At 43.1% G+C, this 19,987-nt stretch overlaps 1 protein-coding gene across 1 annotated transcript in view; it reads right to left on the reverse strand.

The window, feature by feature from the left end:
- Nucleotides 1–11,326: 11,326 nt before the first annotated feature.
- Nucleotides 11,327–19,987, reverse strand: part of LHX4 (LIM homeobox 4) — a gene marked incomplete at its 5' end in the record, with an annotated part of 41,427 nt that continues 32,766 nt past the window's right edge. Inside the window, 3 exons of the mRNA XM_020984277.2 lie at nt 11,327–11,923; nt 15,131–15,302; nt 19,332–19,486. Of these exons, the coding sequence (XP_020839936.1) occupies nt 11,529–11,923; nt 15,131–15,302; nt 19,332–19,486 (722 nt within the window). The remainder of the gene's footprint in view (nt 11,924–15,130; nt 15,303–19,331; nt 19,487–19,987) is intronic.

Below are 19,987 nucleotides of genomic sequence, written 5' to 3' on the forward strand. Positions count from 1 at the left end.
AGTGAGGCTTATAAAAAGCAAAAATGACTTGCTCAAGGTCATTCAACTGGTATTTATTGTCAGACAGTAATCAAACCCAGATCTCTCCTAACTCCAACACATTTCCCACACCAACTTGCTGCTCAGAGAAATAAATAACTTGCCAAGATCAGTGACAAACCCATGACTCTGATTCCTTTCTGGGGCATTTTCCTACGCTGTGCTACCTACCTTCCCAGTTGTCCCCAAAGGAGTAATTGTTGGGGATAGCTTCTAATTTCTGGGGCCACCAAGAAAACTGAAGTTAAAAGATGGTTTAGAATCTCTAAACTAAGATGAAGACAACACTATAAGCTGCCCACTTCAGAAATGGCACCTAGAGAGCTAAGAATCCCTTCCCAGACTGAATCCCATATGCTATTCCTCTTTTGATGTGAAGAAGTAACCTGTACAGTGGCTGTGAACTTGTAGGATGTCGGGAAGAGAAGTGACCTTCATGCAGAGCTTGAGCAGCAGTAACACATTCATCCTTTGCACCAGGGCCAGGATTTATTTCTCTCACTTACATGGCAATCCTGGTTTGCATTTTAATATTTGGAAGGTAAGTTCAGCTTGATGGACACTTTGCGTAATAAAACATTCTTTTAAAATACACACTCACACACCCACATATGGATGAAAAGTGGCCTGACCAGTGCCCACAGCTTTCATGAAGTACATTTGTGGAGCTCAAAGCTTAGTCCTGGATATGTTTATAGCACTTTAGCCCTGTTTGTGAGTTTGGAGCCCTTCCAAAAAAAGAAAAGAGAGACATATATTATTGTTTATAATCTGCTTTATTCCACCAAACCTTTACTGAACAGACTTGTGGATTGCTGTTTAAATCCCTCAGTGCCTTTAACTACCGATACCGAAAGTGGTTAATGCGCATTCTAAATGAAGCTTGGCATCCACTCTAGGAAATCACTTTAATTGAGAAGCATTAAATGTTAAAATGATTAAAAAGTATAAAGCCAATGCACACTGAGTATAAAGGGCCCTGGTTCACCAGTAACATGGTTCCTTTTTATAGTGTTCTCTCCAACTTGGATGAGCCCTGGCCATTTGCAGGTATCTGCTGCAAAGCAAGACTGTCTTCTAGGTCACTGCCTGCAGCTGGACAGTAAGCAGACAACAAGAAAGGATACTTTCTGAAATCACGTTGTTTCAGAGAATTATGGGATGCACAAACATAGCAACAGGGGAGGGTGTCATCACCACAATAAATGCCTTTCTGAGATGAAAGCCATGTCCCAGGTGCCCAAAATGTGACAGATTTAACCCCCAAATCATCACCTGCACTTTCTGCTTCTGTATACAGAAACCTACATCTGCCTTGGTGGCATGGTTTAACCATGCCCATGGTTTCACTGGGGCATGAGCCAAAACCCATTTGGGTTCATGTTTATATTAGTAAATAATGTGCTCGATTTCCAGTAGGAAACTGCTGTTACAGAAATGGAGAACCAGTGAGGGATGGGTTGAAAAAATTCCTTTTGTTGACTGTGTTTCAGAAGGTTCAGTGGGCTTGTGGTCTGATTTAATTGCATGTATTGATATAGCAAATGTATCTTTTTTGTTGTTGAATTTTATTCCATCCTAGAAGTAAATATCCTAGGAATTTTTCCAGCCTGGACTAAGTGAAGTAACATTATACTTAATACCAACAAATCTTTATCAAGTGTTTATCATGTGCCATTGTGGGATACAAATACAAGCCAGAAGAAGGCCCCTGCCCTCAGGGAGCTTGAACTCTAAAGGAGGAAGACCACTCATAAAAAGAAGATGCAAAGGTTTGAGGGGGAAGACGCTCACACGGGAGCATGGTATACAAAGTCCAGAGCATCAGGAATGAACTCTGGCAAGGAATGAAGAAGGCTAGCCTGAGCACTTTCACTAAAATTGAGGTTCTGGGAAAAAGCAACCACAACAAAATGGTTACAGAGGTGGAATGAACTTCCAGGGCGAGAAGGCTATAGTGGCATGGTAGAGAAAGCCAGGAGATGCATGAGTAGATCCCAGAGAGGAATGACAGTAAAATTGGCCTGGGGTTTAGGGATGAAGTAGGCATGTCTTTCCTGTCTGACATCACCCTGGAATTGTACATGGTATAAACACTGAGGTCTGATTCCTCTTTTAATTAGGGTCCAGGTAGCGAGCACTAAAGACATCAAATGTAAAAACTCCTAAGAAATTCCTTATTTTAGGAGATCTGGGAAGAAGAAAACATGAAATCAGCTGGACCTGGTTTTCCTATAAGCATGTGATATACTCTTTCTAGGGCGAGAGCTGATCATTTAAAAGACCTTTATTTAATAGTTCTAGTGGTATATTTTTATTACCCCTCTTAGAAGCATGATGATAAAAATTTCCCTCTTCTTAATGATTTTGGTCCCATTTTATAAGCATTGATTTTTCCTTCCTCTCTCACCCATCATATTTATTTCTGCTGCACAGAGGGCAGAATGGCAACTTGATGTTTGCTTTTCAGTCCCATGTTTGGCAATAGAAGAAATCCCCAAAGCTGATCTAAGTTATTAACTCTTTCTGCCAGTCTTATGGGACTTTGTGGGGGGGGGGAAGGGAGAGTGAATTTTGTATGCTAAAATGGAACTAAAATGACATTCTTCAAAGAAGAGAGGAATTAAAGATATGATATTTAGAACCTAAAGGATGGTTGTTTTTAAATAGGTTCAAAACTGAACTCATTGAAAGCAGCAGACATTTTTATTCCTAATAATTTTTTATTCCAGTGCAAAGGAAGAGGCTTGTGGAATCAAGCAGTCTCAGAGATCCAAACAAACCCCAACCTGAACTATGACATCCACAACATTCAACTTTCTCCTTGAAAATCTCCACTGATGGGGAACTGCTAGACTGAAACTGGCTTTGCTGTGTCAGTCAATGTCACAGGTTCTGTCCTCCAGTTTAAGCACCTACTGTGCGCCAGATGCTGTGCTAGTCATCTACTAGAACACAAGTAATCCCCATTTTAAAATAGAAATCAGCACCAGCACAAAAAAGTGAGGCAGGACCTGGCAAGAGGACCCTCCATTTCCTTTAATTTGCTTCTGGTCTGCTTTAGGGCTTGATTCCTCACCCACCAACCCAATCTAGATTTCTTGCTCTAAGGAGCTTCAGGTTTGGAAACTTTCCATCAATGCATATTGGTAATTTGCCTTTAATTTGCATAGACTTAGTTACCTAAAGCACTGAGAAATCAAGGAACTTGCTCATAGTCATTGAGTTGGAATGCATCCAAGGCAACACTTGAATCCAGGTGTGCATGACTCCAAGGCAGTCCTTTTATCCACTATTCTAAGCTGTTATTCCTCCTGCTTTTGGTTGGGTAAAATACTGAGCCAGAAAATGAAGGACTCAAAGAGAAACGGGAAAGCTGACTTACAAGCCCTCCAACTCAGTCCTACTGGGTTCTGAGGCCCCAGGCTGATGCAGTTTTCTCCATCCAGTTATTTCTTCTCTTCTTGCCTTCTCTATTAACTGTCCTTTTGGGTTGCCCTTCAGCTTGAAAATCAAACCACTGAAGAACAAGTCTTTAATGGACAAAGAAAAAAAAGGTGATAACACCGAGTAGTGCCAGGGTTATTTGCAGATGAAGAAATTGGCGATAAGAGAGGGTAAGTGATTTGTTGAAGGTCACATAGCTAATGAGTGGCAGGATCAAGATGGGAGCCCATCCCATCTCTCAGCTCCAAGAACAACACACTTCCCAATGCACCATTCAGCCTCTCCTACCAGATCACCAAAACCCCAGACAAAAAGTTCCTGGAGCAAATGTCATTTCCACATGTGGACACTGCATACCCTAGAAAGTGAAGTTGGTATTCAGTGGGCTGTGAGTCCTTGGAGCCGTGGATCAGATGTTAAGTCATCCACAAGCATGTATTGAGCTCTGCTGTGTGCCAAGGCACTGTGCTAAATTGTGAGCATATAAAGGAAAACAAAAACATCCTGCTGTAAAGGAGCCCCCGGTCTAATGTGAGAGAGAGAACATACAAATAGCAATGTACAAACAAGCTATGTTCAGGAGGGAAGGCACTGACATCAAGGACCATGGGGCAAGGCTTCCTGGAGAAGGTGAGATTTTATCTGATACTTTAAGAATGCCAGGAAGGAGAACATTGCGTGCATAGGGGACAGCCAGCAAAGATTATGTAGGCGGTCTAATGTAACAGTGCTTTAGTTACAGACGTGAGCCAAAAACCCCTAGGTTACCTGAAGGAGAAACCTCATAGCAGACTCATCTGACAGTCTTTAGTCTCAAGATCAGGAAACAACTTAACACCATCGTTATCAGCAGTTCAAATTTTCACCACATTTTATAATAAAATTGCTATTTGGTCTTCTTCATCACTGCTGTAGGAGCAGGGTTAGCTCTAGCCTTCAAATTGCTGCAAATACCTCCTTGTTTTTCCTTCCCTTCCCTACTGAGTTTGACATTCTCCCCTTATCCCCGACAGTCTGATGGCCTCAATTGTCAAAAAATTCTCTGAAGTAAAGGATTTTGGACCAGGGACTTGTCATCTGCCCAGTGGCTTGTTGTGTGCACCCTCCACCCTCTCCTTCCACCTTCTTGCCCAGGATCAAATCAATATTATCGTTGCTACTATAAAGATTGTGACGATCCGCTGCCCAGCGGCTCACTCAGAATCCCTGTAACCCATGAATTCAGGGCCAAGAAACTCCCGTGATTATGTGTGACAGGCTGCTTAGACTGCTGCTGCCTTCCCTACCCACCCACCACTCGTAGCTCTCTCCCGCATCCTGCCCCATTCCTGCTGTGTTCCTGACTATTGTATCCTTCATATTGGAGCTGTGCTCTCCTTCTGGAGATACTTATATGTGTTTTGTTTCCTCTCTTGTGTGTGTATCTATGTATGTGTGTATTTACTATTAGTTTATTTTGTCTCCAGTGCAATATGGAATATAAGCTCCTTAAGGGCGGGAACTTTAATTTTTGCCTTTGTATCCTCAGTACCTAGCACAGTGTCTTTCACATAGGTTTTCATTAGAGGTTCAGTTCAATTCAGCAAACATTTGTTTTAGAAACTGTCTCCTGTGTGCCAGGCACTGTGTTAGATGAGGTGTTGGGGATACGGACCGAATATGTCAAAGGACCTATAATCCTGTCCCAATAGAAGCGAAATCAAAGGACCTCATAAGCACCCTCTCTGTAAAGTTCATCAAGTAGTCAGTCCCCAGCCCCCTTCTCGGGAGGAATGGGGGGGGGGGGGGCCCTGCTCAGAATCATACAATAATCCAGCGGCAGAGCTGGCATTAGAATTTTGTGGGCCTACATTTCTGCCTCTTGTTTGGTCTCCTGAGCTCAACCACCTTTTAGAGATTGAAGCTACCTCCTTTTGAAGGGCACTGACTACTTAGCTAACGGCTGCCCTGTTGGTGGACACGATGCAATCACCTTTTTCTCTGGACCCTGTCTCATACCAGCACAAAACTGCAATTAACAGAGGAAAAAGCACCCACTTATTTTTCTCAGCCTGGAGCCCAACTGTAGAGAAATGCTCTGACTTTAATCAAAAAAGATTTTATTGATGAAAGTGTCTCTGCTGCTCTTATTTCCAGCTAAACTTCAAGTCCTGCATACTAATAAAGCCTCCTTAGAGGAGGAAACCTCAGCCCCAGAGTCTTCTAAGAAAGCTTAGCCAAGAGACTAGATGAGGAGGAGGGGCTCACTTGCCTCTTGAAGAGCCCTGTGGGCTTGGATGAGGTCTTCCTGAATCCTCTCCTGCCCTCACCTGAACATACTCTTCTCTCTCAAAGGGAGAAATTTATAAATTTGAAAGATTTTAAATATTCAACTGAGAGCCAGTTGCTAAAATCCATGTGATTTGTCAAGTTTCTCTGACCACTCTCGGTGTCCTGGGAGAGAGCATAGAAGGACAGCTGTGCCAGGCAGCCTTTCAGTTTGACACAAGATGGAAGAAAAGGCCCACCAGCCTAAAACTGATAGGCAGTGTGATAGAATAGAAAGCCTCCTGGACCAGACTAGGAGGCACAAAGATCTTAGCTCAAATCCCAGAACCGCCACTTAGTAGTTTTTGCTGTAAGTAAAGCCCTCGATCTCCCTAAGCCTCAGTTTCTTCCTCTATAAAATACGGAGAAAGGAAATGAACATTGACATAGTGCACTGTGATAATAGCTTTACAAATACTATTTGATTCTTACAACAATTCTGTGAAGTAAGTGCTGTTATCTCCATTTTACAGTTGAGGAAACTGAGGCAGAGGTTAAGTGATTTCAGCCCAGGTCTACATGGCTCATGTCAGAGATTAGATGTGAATTTTATTTCTTCCTGATTCCAAGCCCAGGGCTATATCCACTCTTCCATCTTGCTGCCTCTAATAGAAATGAGCATACTTAAAATTTCCATGTCACAGAGCTTTTAGAAAGAAAGTCCTTTGTAAACCACAGGTCACTGGGTATATAAAAACCATCATCATCATCATCATTATTATTGTTACCAAGCAGTCCTAATGTTTATGATTTACCTTGAAATATGAGCATTTGGTGGTTTTTCTATTTCCAGTGACAAAAGGATGTTTTCAAGTCTGATGTTTTAGTCTCTTTGTTTCAACAGTGAATAAAAAGCCAGACAAATAAGATTCTTAAGAACTTCCATATTTATTTTACATAGAGTGTTACCATACACATCTCATGCCAACACACAGGAGGCAGATACAAACAAACTCACTGGCTTCTGTTATCCAAAGACAATGGGATATAAATAAATAAGGGTAGGCAGGGTCCTTTTTTTTTCCTTTCATTCTTCCCCCCCACCCCCACCCCCACCCCAGCCCAGGAAATAAGACTTCATTTCCTTTTAACTGTACAAAATTTACATTGTGAAGGGTAAGGGTGACAGTCAAGAGCTTCGGGATAGGGGAGCTTAGGAGGCAAGCTCAGAGCAATCTGGCATCTGGGATCCTGCAGCCCTGAACCTGCCTTTGCTCAGCCGGATGCTGCTCTCAAGTGGGAAGTCATGACAGGATCTTTGTCCAGGTGGGCGACTGCAGGAGCATGGGGGTATCTTTCTCGTCCACCTGGGACACAGCAAACAGCCTGCACTCTGAAACCTGCCCAGCTTAGCTGAGTGATTGATGCCTTGGCTAACTGCCAGCTGTCTCCTTCACCAGTGCTAGGATCATGAAACGAGCTATGTGCTTTCAGTTTGGTCCTACCAAGCAGGGTGGGTATGGATGGGGTGGCTTTGCTGAGCTCTCTCTTTTTTTTTTTTTTGTCTCAGTTGCTGTGTCAGTGCCAATGGAACAACTGCTGGGAGAGAAAAAAAAAAGCCAATTGACCAATCTGAGAGAGAGTAAGCATGTGCCAGTGATGTGCTTTTTATTTAGCTTTCAGCATGCCCAGAGCCCTTCAGCAGCAGGCAATAAAACAAAACTCATTTCCGCTTAATTGAATTCGTCTTCATCTCACAGATTCCAACTTTTAAAGTGCAATGCTTCAAAATGAGCCTCCACAGCTCTTCCAACCTGTGCTGGCTGACTCAGGGGTGGCGACAATATCCATAGTGAGAGCTGAGGTGTCAGGCAAGACACATGTGATCAAATGCATTTCAGGATTCCTGAGCGAGGAATTGCAGGGACCAAATATCAGCCCAAGAGATGATATTAACAGCTTTTGCTAAAAATCTGAAATCTTTCATTGCTAACAGGGCAGCAGAGATACATAGAAGTTTGTAAATAGCTTGAGCCTGAGAGGGGAGGATGCCATTTTCTTTCCTACATATTCCTTAGTCATTCACAGTGAACCCCTGGGCCAGGTTACCCCTTAGATTATTTTCTTCCCATATGGTTTGATTTTGGCAAATAGACCTAGATAACTTCCCTGTCCCTTGATGTGTCCCTCTCCCTTTTTTAAAATAACATCTACTATTGGAAACTCCTGAAGTTTAATCAGCTTGGTCCAAGCTTTCTATCTATGGCACCATTAGCCAAGCATTGAAAATGATGGGCACTGGTTAATTGTTCCCTTGGAGTGAAGAGCAGAGCCAAATACTGTCAATATTTTTGGATGGTATCCCTTTCATTTTTTAAAATCAGTCCTATGTGTAACCATGGGGGGAAATTGCAATGGTGCAACATCTTAGAAAGAACAAGCTGCCAAGCCATAGAGTTCTGCCTGTAAGAGAACTGCTTCTTCTCCTATTAGCCCTTCCCCCAACTTTTCCCCATAAGCATAGGGGTTTTTAACCTGGGATCTATGAACTTTAAAAAAAAATACTTTGATAACTACTTTGCCATAATTGGCTTCCTTTGTAATCCAATGTATTTTATTTATGCATTTAAAAACATCCTTCTCTGAAGGGGTCCAAGTCATCAGACTGCTGAAAGGGTCCATGACACAGAGAATGCTAAGAACCCTTATCGTAGAATAACAGAGAAAGGGAGATGAGAACATTTGGATGGACGTCCAGAGACACCATACTATCTCCTTGCAAAGGTAGCTCACCAAAAAGGCGATCTGTTTAAAACGCAAAAGCAACAATGGGCATTCTTTTTTGATGGACCACCAATATGTGCTTTGAAGATTTCTTGAAAGACAGAATGACTTCACCATGTAACCTAAATAAAGAAAACCGTGTCAGCTTATTCATTGTCCCTGCTACTTCACGAGAATTTCTGAGCAAAGGAACAACAGCCATGATGAACATGTTATTCTTCCAGGAAGTGCCACAAATCAAGACAGCAGCAGGCTGTCCTGCCTGTGCACCCTTAACTTGCACTGTCTCCTTATGGTGTTCCCGTGGGTCTTAAGGGAGGGTGAGCTGGGCAGGTGTGAAGAACTGGCAAAGCCAGCAGTCTTCAACCACTGAGTTTGGTGCTTCTGTGGGGCTTGCTACCAAAAAAAAAAAAAAGAAATCACCAGTTGATTTTTCAAGTTGTGCTAATTAGTTCTGGAAAACATTGATCCTTGGAGCTTTAAAGGAAATCCCTGATGCCAATGCTGAAGAAAACTGGGCCCATGAGGCTTTGTTTTTAGCCCATACAACCTTTGCAACCTGCTAAGGACTGTGCAGGGCATTCAGGGTTTCCCCTTTTGCTATACTCTCCTCAAAAGATGGTAGGCAAAGTTCTATTTTACAAAAAGGAGAAAAAACAAAAACTAGACATCCACATTGTTTGGAAATTCCCAATGTAATACACGTAATCGGTGCACATGGAATCTAAGGAACAAAGTCTTCATTTGCCACCCCTTGTATTCCCTGACTTGCCTCCCCCCTCCCCCCACCCCAAAATGCGACAGTAGCACATTTAACCCCTGACCTTGGAGAGCAAGTATTCATACATAGTAATGAACAAGCTGGCCATAGCTCATGGATAGGACTTGCTTTCAGCAGTCACAAGGGCCCTGGTAAGAGGAGTTTTTAAAGAATACAGCAGCAGAGGATAGACTTGCTTATTTCTCCCTCTTGAACTAGGGATTCTTAACAGGAGGTCCATGAAATTGGGTTGTTCTTTTGGTTTTTTAGTATTTTGATGACTGTAGTTTAATATAATTAGTTACTTTTATTATACTATGTATTTCAGGTTATGTGTTTAGAAAACATTCTGAGGAGGCTTCACCAAGCTGGCAAAGGGGCCCATGAAGCAAAAAGGTTTTTGTTTTACAGTTGAGGAAACTGAAGCCCAGAGTCGTGAAGTGATTTGCCCAAGGTCAAATAGATAGCAAGTGGCAGGGTCAGGATTCAAACTTAGGTCCTGGGACTCCACATAAAGTACTACCTTGCCTCTCAAAGTCCTCAATGGGTAATCTATCCTAGACAGTGAAAGCAGGATAGCCATTTAAAGAAAGAGCTCTTAGCATCCTTGGTCCCTAGGTTAACATTTAGCATACCGTACCTTATTGGTTTCTCATGCGTAGAGTCTATGGCAGGTATGCAGCAGGTAGAAACACCCACGTGGTAGGGAGACAAGGGTGGGGGTGTGTCCCCTGCTTCCCATGGCAGCAGGGAGGAAACCATCTGGAAGAATTTCAGCTTGCACATAAAGAGCCTGCCGTTTCCCCACAATGGTGTCTGCTATGGCCTGGGGTTCTTGTAAAGCAGGTTTTGACCTTCCCCTTTTCTCTTAATTTATGCTGTGCTGTTGTAAGATCAGGTAACCCTAGAAATGCTTTCGCTTCTATACCTGGTGGATGAACAACCTTACCTAGGATGGGCCCAGGTATAATCCTAATGATATACCACATTAGCACAACCAGCCAGTGACCCCAAAAGACATGGGTGCGCTGACAAGCTAGGCTTATTTGGGTCTTGTAGTTGTAGTTGTATATATGATTCCTACCCCAACTGCTGCCCCCAAGAAAAGTGAGATTTAACAGATAGTTCACATTCTGTCACTTTTAGGATGTCAATATAATTGTAAAACATTGAACAAATGTACATCTATGTGAAAGGCCCAGGATGGCTCTTCAGTGTGGCAAAAGGCTCTTGTTTTAAATGGAGATTACCTACAAGGGTACCCTAAAAGCTCAACTCAAAACGTACCCTAAATATAGCACTGCCTCTCTGCCTCTCTGCATGACTGTCCTTCCAAGCAAACCTTATGCTAGTCAATAGGGCTGAACTGACTATACATTCAGAATCTGCATCTTCACCAACATTTATTTTCTCTGACTGTCTTTCTGCATTGTTGACTCCATAGTTTAGCATTTCATCATCTTTCTAACTCGCAGCCTGATTGTAGAGGGAATGGCATTAGCGAATAAAATTATCACAATCAGGGACTAAGACATTTCCAGATGTAAATCAGTAGTATAGTCATTTCCCATCTCCAAAGGACAAGTCTAAGGTCGTGTTCATGGGTTTGTTTGTTTAAACAAAATCAAGGACACGCTGACATAATCAAGTAGAGGGGAGAAGTCCTCTTTTCACACCAAAAGTATGAGAAGTGTTTTTGCTATTAAACAGCAGTCATTGTTTCCGGTGACTTTGGGAACATATGACTGTACTTCCAAACTTAGGTTTTGGTGATGTTGGCCCAGAGAGCATTTTTTTTCAAGGGAGCACTGGGTCTGCTGCTTCTACTGCAAGAAGCTCATTTCCTGGTAAAGGCAATGATTTGGGGAGCAGTCAGTGAAAATACACCAGCTGAACTGGAGTTCCCAAAGCAGTCACAGTCACACGTGCTTCCAGAGTGATGAACAGCCAAAGCCTGTAAGCATAACCGACAAGTCAGCATTCCTTATGGCCCTAATCACAGCCATATGTCATATGTCATACATTCCCCATGCTCTTCCAGAAGGAATCCTCTCCTCCCACAAATTCCCCCCACAGAACAACACCCTACAATTATGGCATTACAATCTTCTAGGAATCAGTGGAGGACTTCCATTGAAAATAATGGAAATTTATATTGGTGCATCTGTTATCCGTGAAAAGTATGTCTGTCTCTTGGTACTTGAATGGACTCTAGGGCCAGAAGAATAAGCAGGGTGGAGAGCAGAGTCATTTAAAAAGGGGGGTGATCCATTTCATCCAGCCAGGAAGCTGGACTGGTTGGGAAGTCTGGGTAGCCAACACTGCTTCCTGTAGAGATATCGGAGGTAGGCCCCCCAGCCATCACTCTCAGTGTCTGGGTCACTCCCTGCCCTCCGCGGGCAATGATCCCCAAATGATTGTCCGTCGCGTAATCCAGCCCATTGAGTAATGGAGTGTGGGATGGCAGGGATGATACGGAAGACGGAGACTGGGGAATTCCGTAAGGACTCCCATCCCTCAAGTCCTGATAGGATTGTCCTGTCCCATCCATGGAGAAGCTCCCATTCATGAACTGTCCGCCTGCAACGTCCCCCACATTGCCATAAATTCTATTGGTGTGGCCGAGATCTGAGAGAATCTGATCTTCTGTGGACAAAAGAATGGAGATTTAATGATGGACGCCAGTCACCCTGTAGCTCCCGGCTCCTCACAAGATAGGAGAGCGCACTACAGAAAGAGAAGCACAAGGACTCCAGCTGCCACGCTGCCCACCACCAGCCGGCAGTCGTTGGCAATGGTCCACCATCCTACAGCAGACTTAATTCAGGGGAAGAAAATTGAAATACCTACATGAGACTCATCCCAGAGGCCAGAACAAACCCATCTGATTCTCACCAATTCAAGTGTTTGTTAAGTACTTCTATGTGCCTATGTGCAAGGCACTGGAAGCTCCAGACAACAAAAAGACTGTGCCTCAGTGGCCTTGTTTGTCCTCTGTGAAGCATGTCCCCAAGAGGCCTGAGGAGTTCAAAGGCCACTGAAGAGTTAGCCAAGGGTTGGGGGTGAGGGAGGGTGTCCTAGTCAAATAATAGCTGAAAACTATGTTCTATGACAGATCTCCCAATAGAATGTAAGTTTCTTGAGGACAGGAACTGTTCATATTTTTTCTGTTTGCCCAGGCCTGATGCAGAGTCTTACATATAACAAGCACTTAATAAATGTTTGTTGAATTGAGTTGGAAGCTGACATAATTTACCAGGAGAATACCCCAAGTGCTCATACCAGGAGGCAGTCTCCTCAGTTCAGTCTTACCCTCCACACTTGGTTTGGAGCCTTTGTTTGTCACACATGCAAATGGACTCTTCGTTTTAATTAAGCGTGTTATCACAAAATAAATACCTAGGGGTCATTGAGAGTGGCATTTCCTGGCGCTTTTGTAAAACCTAACATTCAAAAGTATCCCTGGTGTCGTCTGCCCCCTCCACATAGTAGACCCCGGGCTGGAGCCTACCCTGCCTGCCCTTAGTGCTGACTCTACTGACATTTTATTACATTTCTTCCAGGGTAAGGAAGTGTTTTGATTTCCTGGCTTTGGTTGATTAGGCAAAGGGGAGAAAACACCATTCAGGTGTAGATAGTAAAAGCAGTCCAGGACCATTGTTAGATCTCAATCAACAAGCATTTATTAAGTGCCTGCTGTGTGCCAGGCACAGTTCCAGGCACTAGGGATGAAAAGACATAAATGAAGCAGTCTCTGCTCTCAGGAGCGTACATTCTACGTAGAGAGACAACAGGGTACATATAAGTAAATACAAAATATATACATGATAAATACAAGGTAATTAGTGAGGGGGGTGTTTAGAAAAGGCCTCATGTGGTGGCCTCTCTGCTGATTTTTGAAGGAAACTAGGGATTCTAAGAGGCAGAGGTGAGGAGGGAGGGCATTCCTGGCATGGGAGATGGCCAGTGCAAAGGCACAGAGACAGGAGATGGAAAGTTATACATACAAAAAAAGCAAGAAGGCTGATTCGGCTGAACCAAAGGGTGAGTGATGCAAAGCAGTGTGGAATAAGACTTCAAAGATCAGTGGAAGCCAGGCTGCGAAGGATTTTAAATGCCAAGCAGAGTGGTTTGTATTTGATCCTAGAGTTAACAGGGAACCACTCTAGTTTATTGCAGGGAAGTGAAGTATATTTTAGGAATATCACTTTGGAAGCAGCATGGAAAAATGATTTGAGACCTTAAAAAATGGATAAGGGGAGACCAAATAGGATGCTATTACAGTAGTCGAGGTGAGAAGTGGTAAGGACATGAAATAGGATGATGGCCATATGAACAAAAAGGAGGTGGATGTGAGAGATGTGGAGATAGAGTCAACAAGATTTAGCAGCTGACTAGAAATGAGGGAGGAGAGAGTGGAGGGAAAATGAGGAGTTGAGGATAACTCTGTAATTGTGAACCAGCCTGACTGGAAAGATGGTGGTATCATCATCAACAACAACGACAACAATAATGATAAGGAAGTTGGGAAGAGGAATGAGTTTTAGCAGAAAGATAATGAGTTCTGCTTTGGACATGTTGAGTTTCAGGTGCCTCTGGGACATCTAGTTCAAAATGTCCTACAGGCACTTGGTGAAACAGAATGGGAGCTAGGGAGGGAGACTGGGCTGGATAGATAAATAGTAAGATAATAAATAAGGTCACCAAGACATTTCAGAGAGAGAAAACAATAGCATTATCAAGAGCTGAGAGAGGAGCCTCCTTCTGTAGACATGGGTTTTGTCCGCAGGGTAAATAAGCTACTTTCCGGGAGTAAAGCATAAGCTTGAGTAAGGAAAGTTATCCTCTTGTTCCTTAAGTGACCCCATCTAGGGAAGCCAAGGGGCACCCTCATTTGTCTCTATGGAGCTAACAGTTTTAATCCCAGAGAGTAGGCTACCTCACCTTGGGATCAGGCCAATGAGAAACTAAGCTAAGGTTCCTTATGAGAGTTCAGTAATTCCCCTAGAAGGTCCATTGATGCTTCTGTCTAGAGGACCCTCTTTCGTTGTACAGAGATGAGTCACAAAGCAGTCATCAAGTCTCTTGTTCTCAGAGTTTGTTTTCAAATACACTAGCAAGTCTAGGTTCATACTGGTGAACAAGGGACTTTCCCTAAGTCGCTGAGGGACCTGGGGGGGGGGGAGGGATGAACATGGACTCCCAGCACTCCTACCACCGCTAGCACCACACCTAAGCTACATTTCCCTTTCAACTGCAAGACCGTGTGGTCATGTCCACCCTCCACCCTGTTTCATCCCTTTTTCCATCATTCCTGAGCATGCAAGACACCATCCATAGACTGCCCCACCTTTCCTCCCTCATGATTCATCTTCTGACCACACCTGCTACCCTGCCTAGCTAAATAGTGAATGCATGCTTCTTGAAAGGAAGCAAGAATCTGCAGCCTCATCTCTGCTGAGAAAGAATCAGATATTGTTTTGTTCTGTGTGACCCTCAATTTGGCCTGTACCCACCCTAGAAGCAAAGACTTAGCCACCACAGAAGACATATCTTCTATGTGCATGATGCTTCAAACAGTTTCAAAGCAAATTCGTCTCTACTGTTTTATTGGATCCTGACCACAACCCTGGCAGATAGGTAGGGCTGGACTTATGTCTCTTCTTTACTAAATAACTAATTGCTCCGCCCCTCAAGCTGAGTGACTGAATAACTTTCTTAACTTCACAGCTAGATGTGGATAGAACTAACCCTAGAACTCGGGTCTCCTGACTCCCAGGCCAGTATGGTTTCTCCTGTTACACCAGGAAGCCTCCCTAACCCCATGGGCCTTGCCATTGTGGCCCTGCTCACCTCGGAAACTCAGCTCACTGTCACTAACCCCACAGTCCTCTGCAGAGCTCTCTTTCTCATGCTTACTGCCTCCCCGGTTCCTCTTGACGCTCTTGTAGAATTGGCCCCAGCGGTGACGTCCAGCATCCTTTTTCAGACGTTTCTCTTTGGCCCTACGGTTCTGGAACCAGACCTAGAATTCAAGGTCAGAGGACAACAAAGATTACTTGTTGACTCCGCTGTCACCAAGGAACTCAGAGGGAATCGCAAGGCAAGGATACTGAAAAGCAGAGACGATTATAAAGAACACACGTTGTCCCTAAGAAGACACTTCCCCTCTGTCCTTAGTAGAGGTCAGGCTCCACAGGTATGGAACATTGCATATAAAGCTTCACTGTACTGATTCTTTTTACTGATTTTTTTTCTCTTCTTTTTTCTTTTAATTCCTTGTTATAAGAGGTGGCTTTCTGGGTGAGGGAAGGGGCAGGATACATAGAGAAAGCCAGGTAATATAAAAACAAGATGACAATAAAAATAAATTTTTAAAAGAATAAAGGAGAGGAGGATTTGAAAGTACCTAAGAGCCTGCTATGATGCACAGTTTCTTGACCAGAGTCACCTCTCTCCCTTTGAACAAGCCCAATGAAGTCCCATGGCAGATGACTTCAGGAAGTACTTCATACAGGCCATGACTGCCTGAGGATCGGTGATCCTGTATTTGATGGAAGGTAGAGGCTAAAGGGTGGGGGGGGGGGGGGCGGGGAGTGAAACAGTTTTCACTTTAGGGCTCATATTGATTTCATTGCTTCCCCTTCAGGAAGAGTGTGAACTGAGGGGTGAAGTATGATTGAGAACAGTTGGAAAAACAGAAGCAATGTTATAATGGGAAAACACAACAGACTAAGAAACCACGAGGGAAAAGGGGCTAATGGATTCCTGCACACTGCCTAGCACACAGTGAGTGCTTAATAAAGGCATTACCTCGATGCCCTTTTCCAGATCCCAAAGGGGAGGAGCTCAGCACAGTGGACAAAGTCTTCACATGCACTGACTTTCATCGAGGGGACTATTAATCAGGCTGACCTGATTCTGAGCCATAATGAAAAATTTAACAAAGTGAAAACAGCAGAAAACTTGAGAGGGAGAGATCATGCCATGTTAGATAGAGGTCATGATGTCTAAGTGGGCAGAGGCTGATCGAAGCATCCTGAACTTTGAGAGAATGGATTTCAAAGGTTTCAGAGAAAAGATTAGTAAAACCCGTGTCCATCCTGTCCTGAGGTTCTACCAGGGAAGTCAGCTCAATAGGGATGGGGGGCTCTCAAGAATGAAATTCTGGCAGTACAGGTAAAAATAATCCTGGGGAGGAAAAGGGGAAAGTCATCAACAAACTCGGATTTTAAAAAGATGTTCTCAGAAGGAAGAAGTGAGGTGTCTGAGGATGAATTCAGAAGAGATGCTACAATATTGTCAATGAAAGAAAACCAGTTGAATTCAACAAACATTAAGTCCCTATTACATGCAAGACACCACAACCTCAGATAAATCAAAATTGCAGGTTGGCCAGCGGGACAACAGTGGAGGTGGTAATGCTGCAGCATAACACTAAATATGACTGGTGTGCAAGAAGTTGTGTAAAAACAAAAACTAGCATTTATCACTTTCGGTTTGCAAATATTATCTCATTTGATCTTCCCAATAACTCTGGAAGGTAGGTGCTATCCCTGTTTATCAGTGAGGAAACTGAGATAAACAGAGGCTAAGAGACTTGCCCAGGGTCACACAGCTATTAGGTGCCTGAGGCAGGATTTGAATTCAAGTTTTCCTAATTCAGTTATCCTGCAAAATAAAGGTGGGCTGGTGAGAACAAGGATGGACAAACACTGCAATGGTACCCAAGGAATGTGAAAAGACCTATGAAAAAGCATTCAGCTTATTGAGCAAATTCTTTTTGGAAGATTTATGGGAGGACATGGACAGGAATTACAGGAAATGAAGATATGGATGCTAATTATCTATGATCTTCACCACTGGATGGGATACCCACATTGATGAGTTATGTTGTCTGCAAGAGAAGGAATCAGAGAAGATTATGGTAAAGTAAATGGAAAGATGAGTGCCAAGAAATGAAGCTGGGGGAAGCTCAACTTTTTGGTTATATTTTCTCCATCAAGAAGAATGATCTTCAAATTGGGAAAAATAGAAAGGTGGGAGAAGACCCAAGATAAGTGAATAGCTAGTAACATTTCATCCAGCTGTCCTCACTGAAGTCCATTTATCTGGCATAGACCAATTTCATACCAGGATACTGAAAGTATGTGACTGCTGAACCACTGTTGGGGATCTTTGAGAGATCATGGAGGACAAGAGAGGTACAAGTCTGGAGATAAAGCAACGTCCTTTTTTTTTTTTAAAGTAGAAGAAAATAGAGTCTTCAAACCAGAAACCAGTAAGCTTGAAATCAATCCCTAGCAAAATTCTAGAATGCATCATCAGTGGGTGGTCTGTAAACATTTAGAAAGAGAAGTGACATTCATGTGCCATATTGACTCAATATTTGACAGTTCCTCAAATGATGGAGAGGCAGCATGGGGTAGTAGAAGGTAGAGGGCCAATCTTGGAACCAGGAAGACTTGTGTTCAAATCCTGTCTCTGACAAATGTTGGTTTTGTGACTCTGGGAAAGTCATTTAATTACTCCGTGCTCTAAGCAACTCTCTAAAACTACCACTTACAGAGAAGGTGCCAACCTAAATGGGTAGAGAGAGTTTTCTCACCTGAGAGTTCCCTATAGTGATGAAATCACAGGTCTAGTCCCTATCCCTACTAGACGGACAGATGAGGACAGTGCCACAGATATCATCTACCAGTATTTCAGCAAAGAATTGGACTCTAGCAATATCCCTTTGGACAAGATGAGGAAGTATAGGCTAACAGGTAGCACACTAAGATGAATTTGGAGTTGGATAAATGTCCCAACCTAATGAGCGGTGATTAACATAGCAGTCATGTAATCTCTCAAGTAGAAAGCCATCAGGTTTTTTTCTTGGCCTATTTTTTCCCAGCATTCTTATCAATGATTTGGATGAAGGTACAAAAGAATTAGTGAATGAATGAACGGATGGAAAAAAAGTGTTAAACATTAACTGTACTCCAAGCACTGTAATAAGTGCTAGAAATACAAGTATAAAAAACCAAAAATAGTTCCTGCCTTCAAGAAGCTTACATTCTAAAAGGGGAAGACAATGCATATAGGAAAGTAGGGAGGGATATTTTGGTTTAGAAAGTTTGGAAAGTTAGAAAGTTGTAGGGATAATGAGTGGACCTTTAGGAGACCAGCTTGACACACCCTTCTCAAAAACAATGACAAAGTTCATTTGATTCCACAAAAAATTATTGAGGACCTCATAGAACTTTTTTTTTTAATGTAGGTTAAATCTACTGATGTTTACCATATTAGAAATTAAGCATCTTAGTATGGTTGTGAAAATGGTTTTGATCTCATGGACCCCTTGAAAAGGCCTCAGGAACCCCCAAGAGTGTCCAGACTATACTTGGTGAACTCTAGCTCTAGAGAATAAATGATTTACAAAAACATGATTGGCATCTTCAGACATCTGAAAGGCTGTCCTGTGAAACAGGATTAGACTTGTTTGTTTGTTGACCCTAGAGTTGAAGAAAGGCCAGTTTTAGCTTGATATAAAGAAAAGCTTGCTAACAATTACAGCTGTCCCAAAACAATGAGCAGCTGCTCTGGGAGGCTCTGTATTTCCATCACTGGAAGTCTTCAAGCCAAAAATGAATGAGCGGTAGTCAGGGGCACTGTAGAGGGGAGTCATCACGTAGGCAGGTGGCCCTAGAGACCCTTAGCCTCCCTTTGACTTCCTAAGACATTCTCTACTGACTGCAGAAGCATCCTCCAGGCAAATGCCATGTCTGGCTATCCACTGGAGTTTGTCAGGCCTATGCTCAAGACCCTTTCATTTCATATTCCCTGGGTCTCCCTAAAGATCAGGCTGTTAGCTAAAGTGAGAAAAGAGCAGAAGTTTTTCCTGAGTACCCTAGTGTCTTTCATATAAAGGAAGACTTTCGCTTTGCCTGCTGTGTGACAGATTCCCTACGACCTTCTTGCCATCCCCAGGGCCTCCGGCCATTGGAAAGTGAAGCCTGACCATAGCTGAGCAGCTGTTAGAGGTAAGTGATTAGAGGAGCGGCTGGCTCACCTGCACAACCCTCATGTCCAGCCCTGTCTCGGAAGACAGCTGCTCCCTCACGTGCCGGGCTGGTTTGGGGGAATTCTTGTAGGCGTTCTTTAGTGTTTCCAGCTGTTTGGCTGTGATGGTGGTCCGAGGCCGCTTAGCTCCTGCTTCTGAGTCATCTGCAATTGGGGGGGAAAAATCATTGATCTGAATAGAAGGCTCTATACATAACATTTGGGCAGCTAGATGGTGCGGTGCATAGAGTACTGGACCAGGAGTCTTTCAGACTCCTCTTCCTGAGTTCAAATCTGGCCTCACTTATTATCTGTGTGACCCTGGGCAAGTCACTTAACCCTGTTTGCCTCAGGTTCCTCATCTGTCAAATGAACTAGAGAAGGAAATGGCAAACCACTCTAGTATCTTTACCAAGAAAACCCCAAAAGGAGTTACAAAGAGTCAGACATGATTGAACAACAATGTAGCTTGCCTAGGAGCTAATCTTTTACCTAGTATTGTCTATGTAATAGCTATATAGTATTATCTATATAACAGCTAATATTTATATAGTTCCTACTATGTGTCAGGCACTGTGCCAAATGCTTTAAAATTATTAATTCATTTGCTCCCCACAACAACCATTGGAGATCGGTGTTATTTTTATCTTTATTTTACAGATGAGC

Source organism: Phascolarctos cinereus, unplaced genomic scaffold (assembly GCF_003287225.1).
Source record: "Phascolarctos cinereus isolate Bilbo 61053 unplaced genomic scaffold, phaCin_HiC Scaffold_5;HRSCAF=322, whole genome shotgun sequence".
Taxonomy (NCBI): Eukaryota; Metazoa; Chordata; class Mammalia; order Diprotodontia; family Phascolarctidae; genus Phascolarctos; species Phascolarctos cinereus.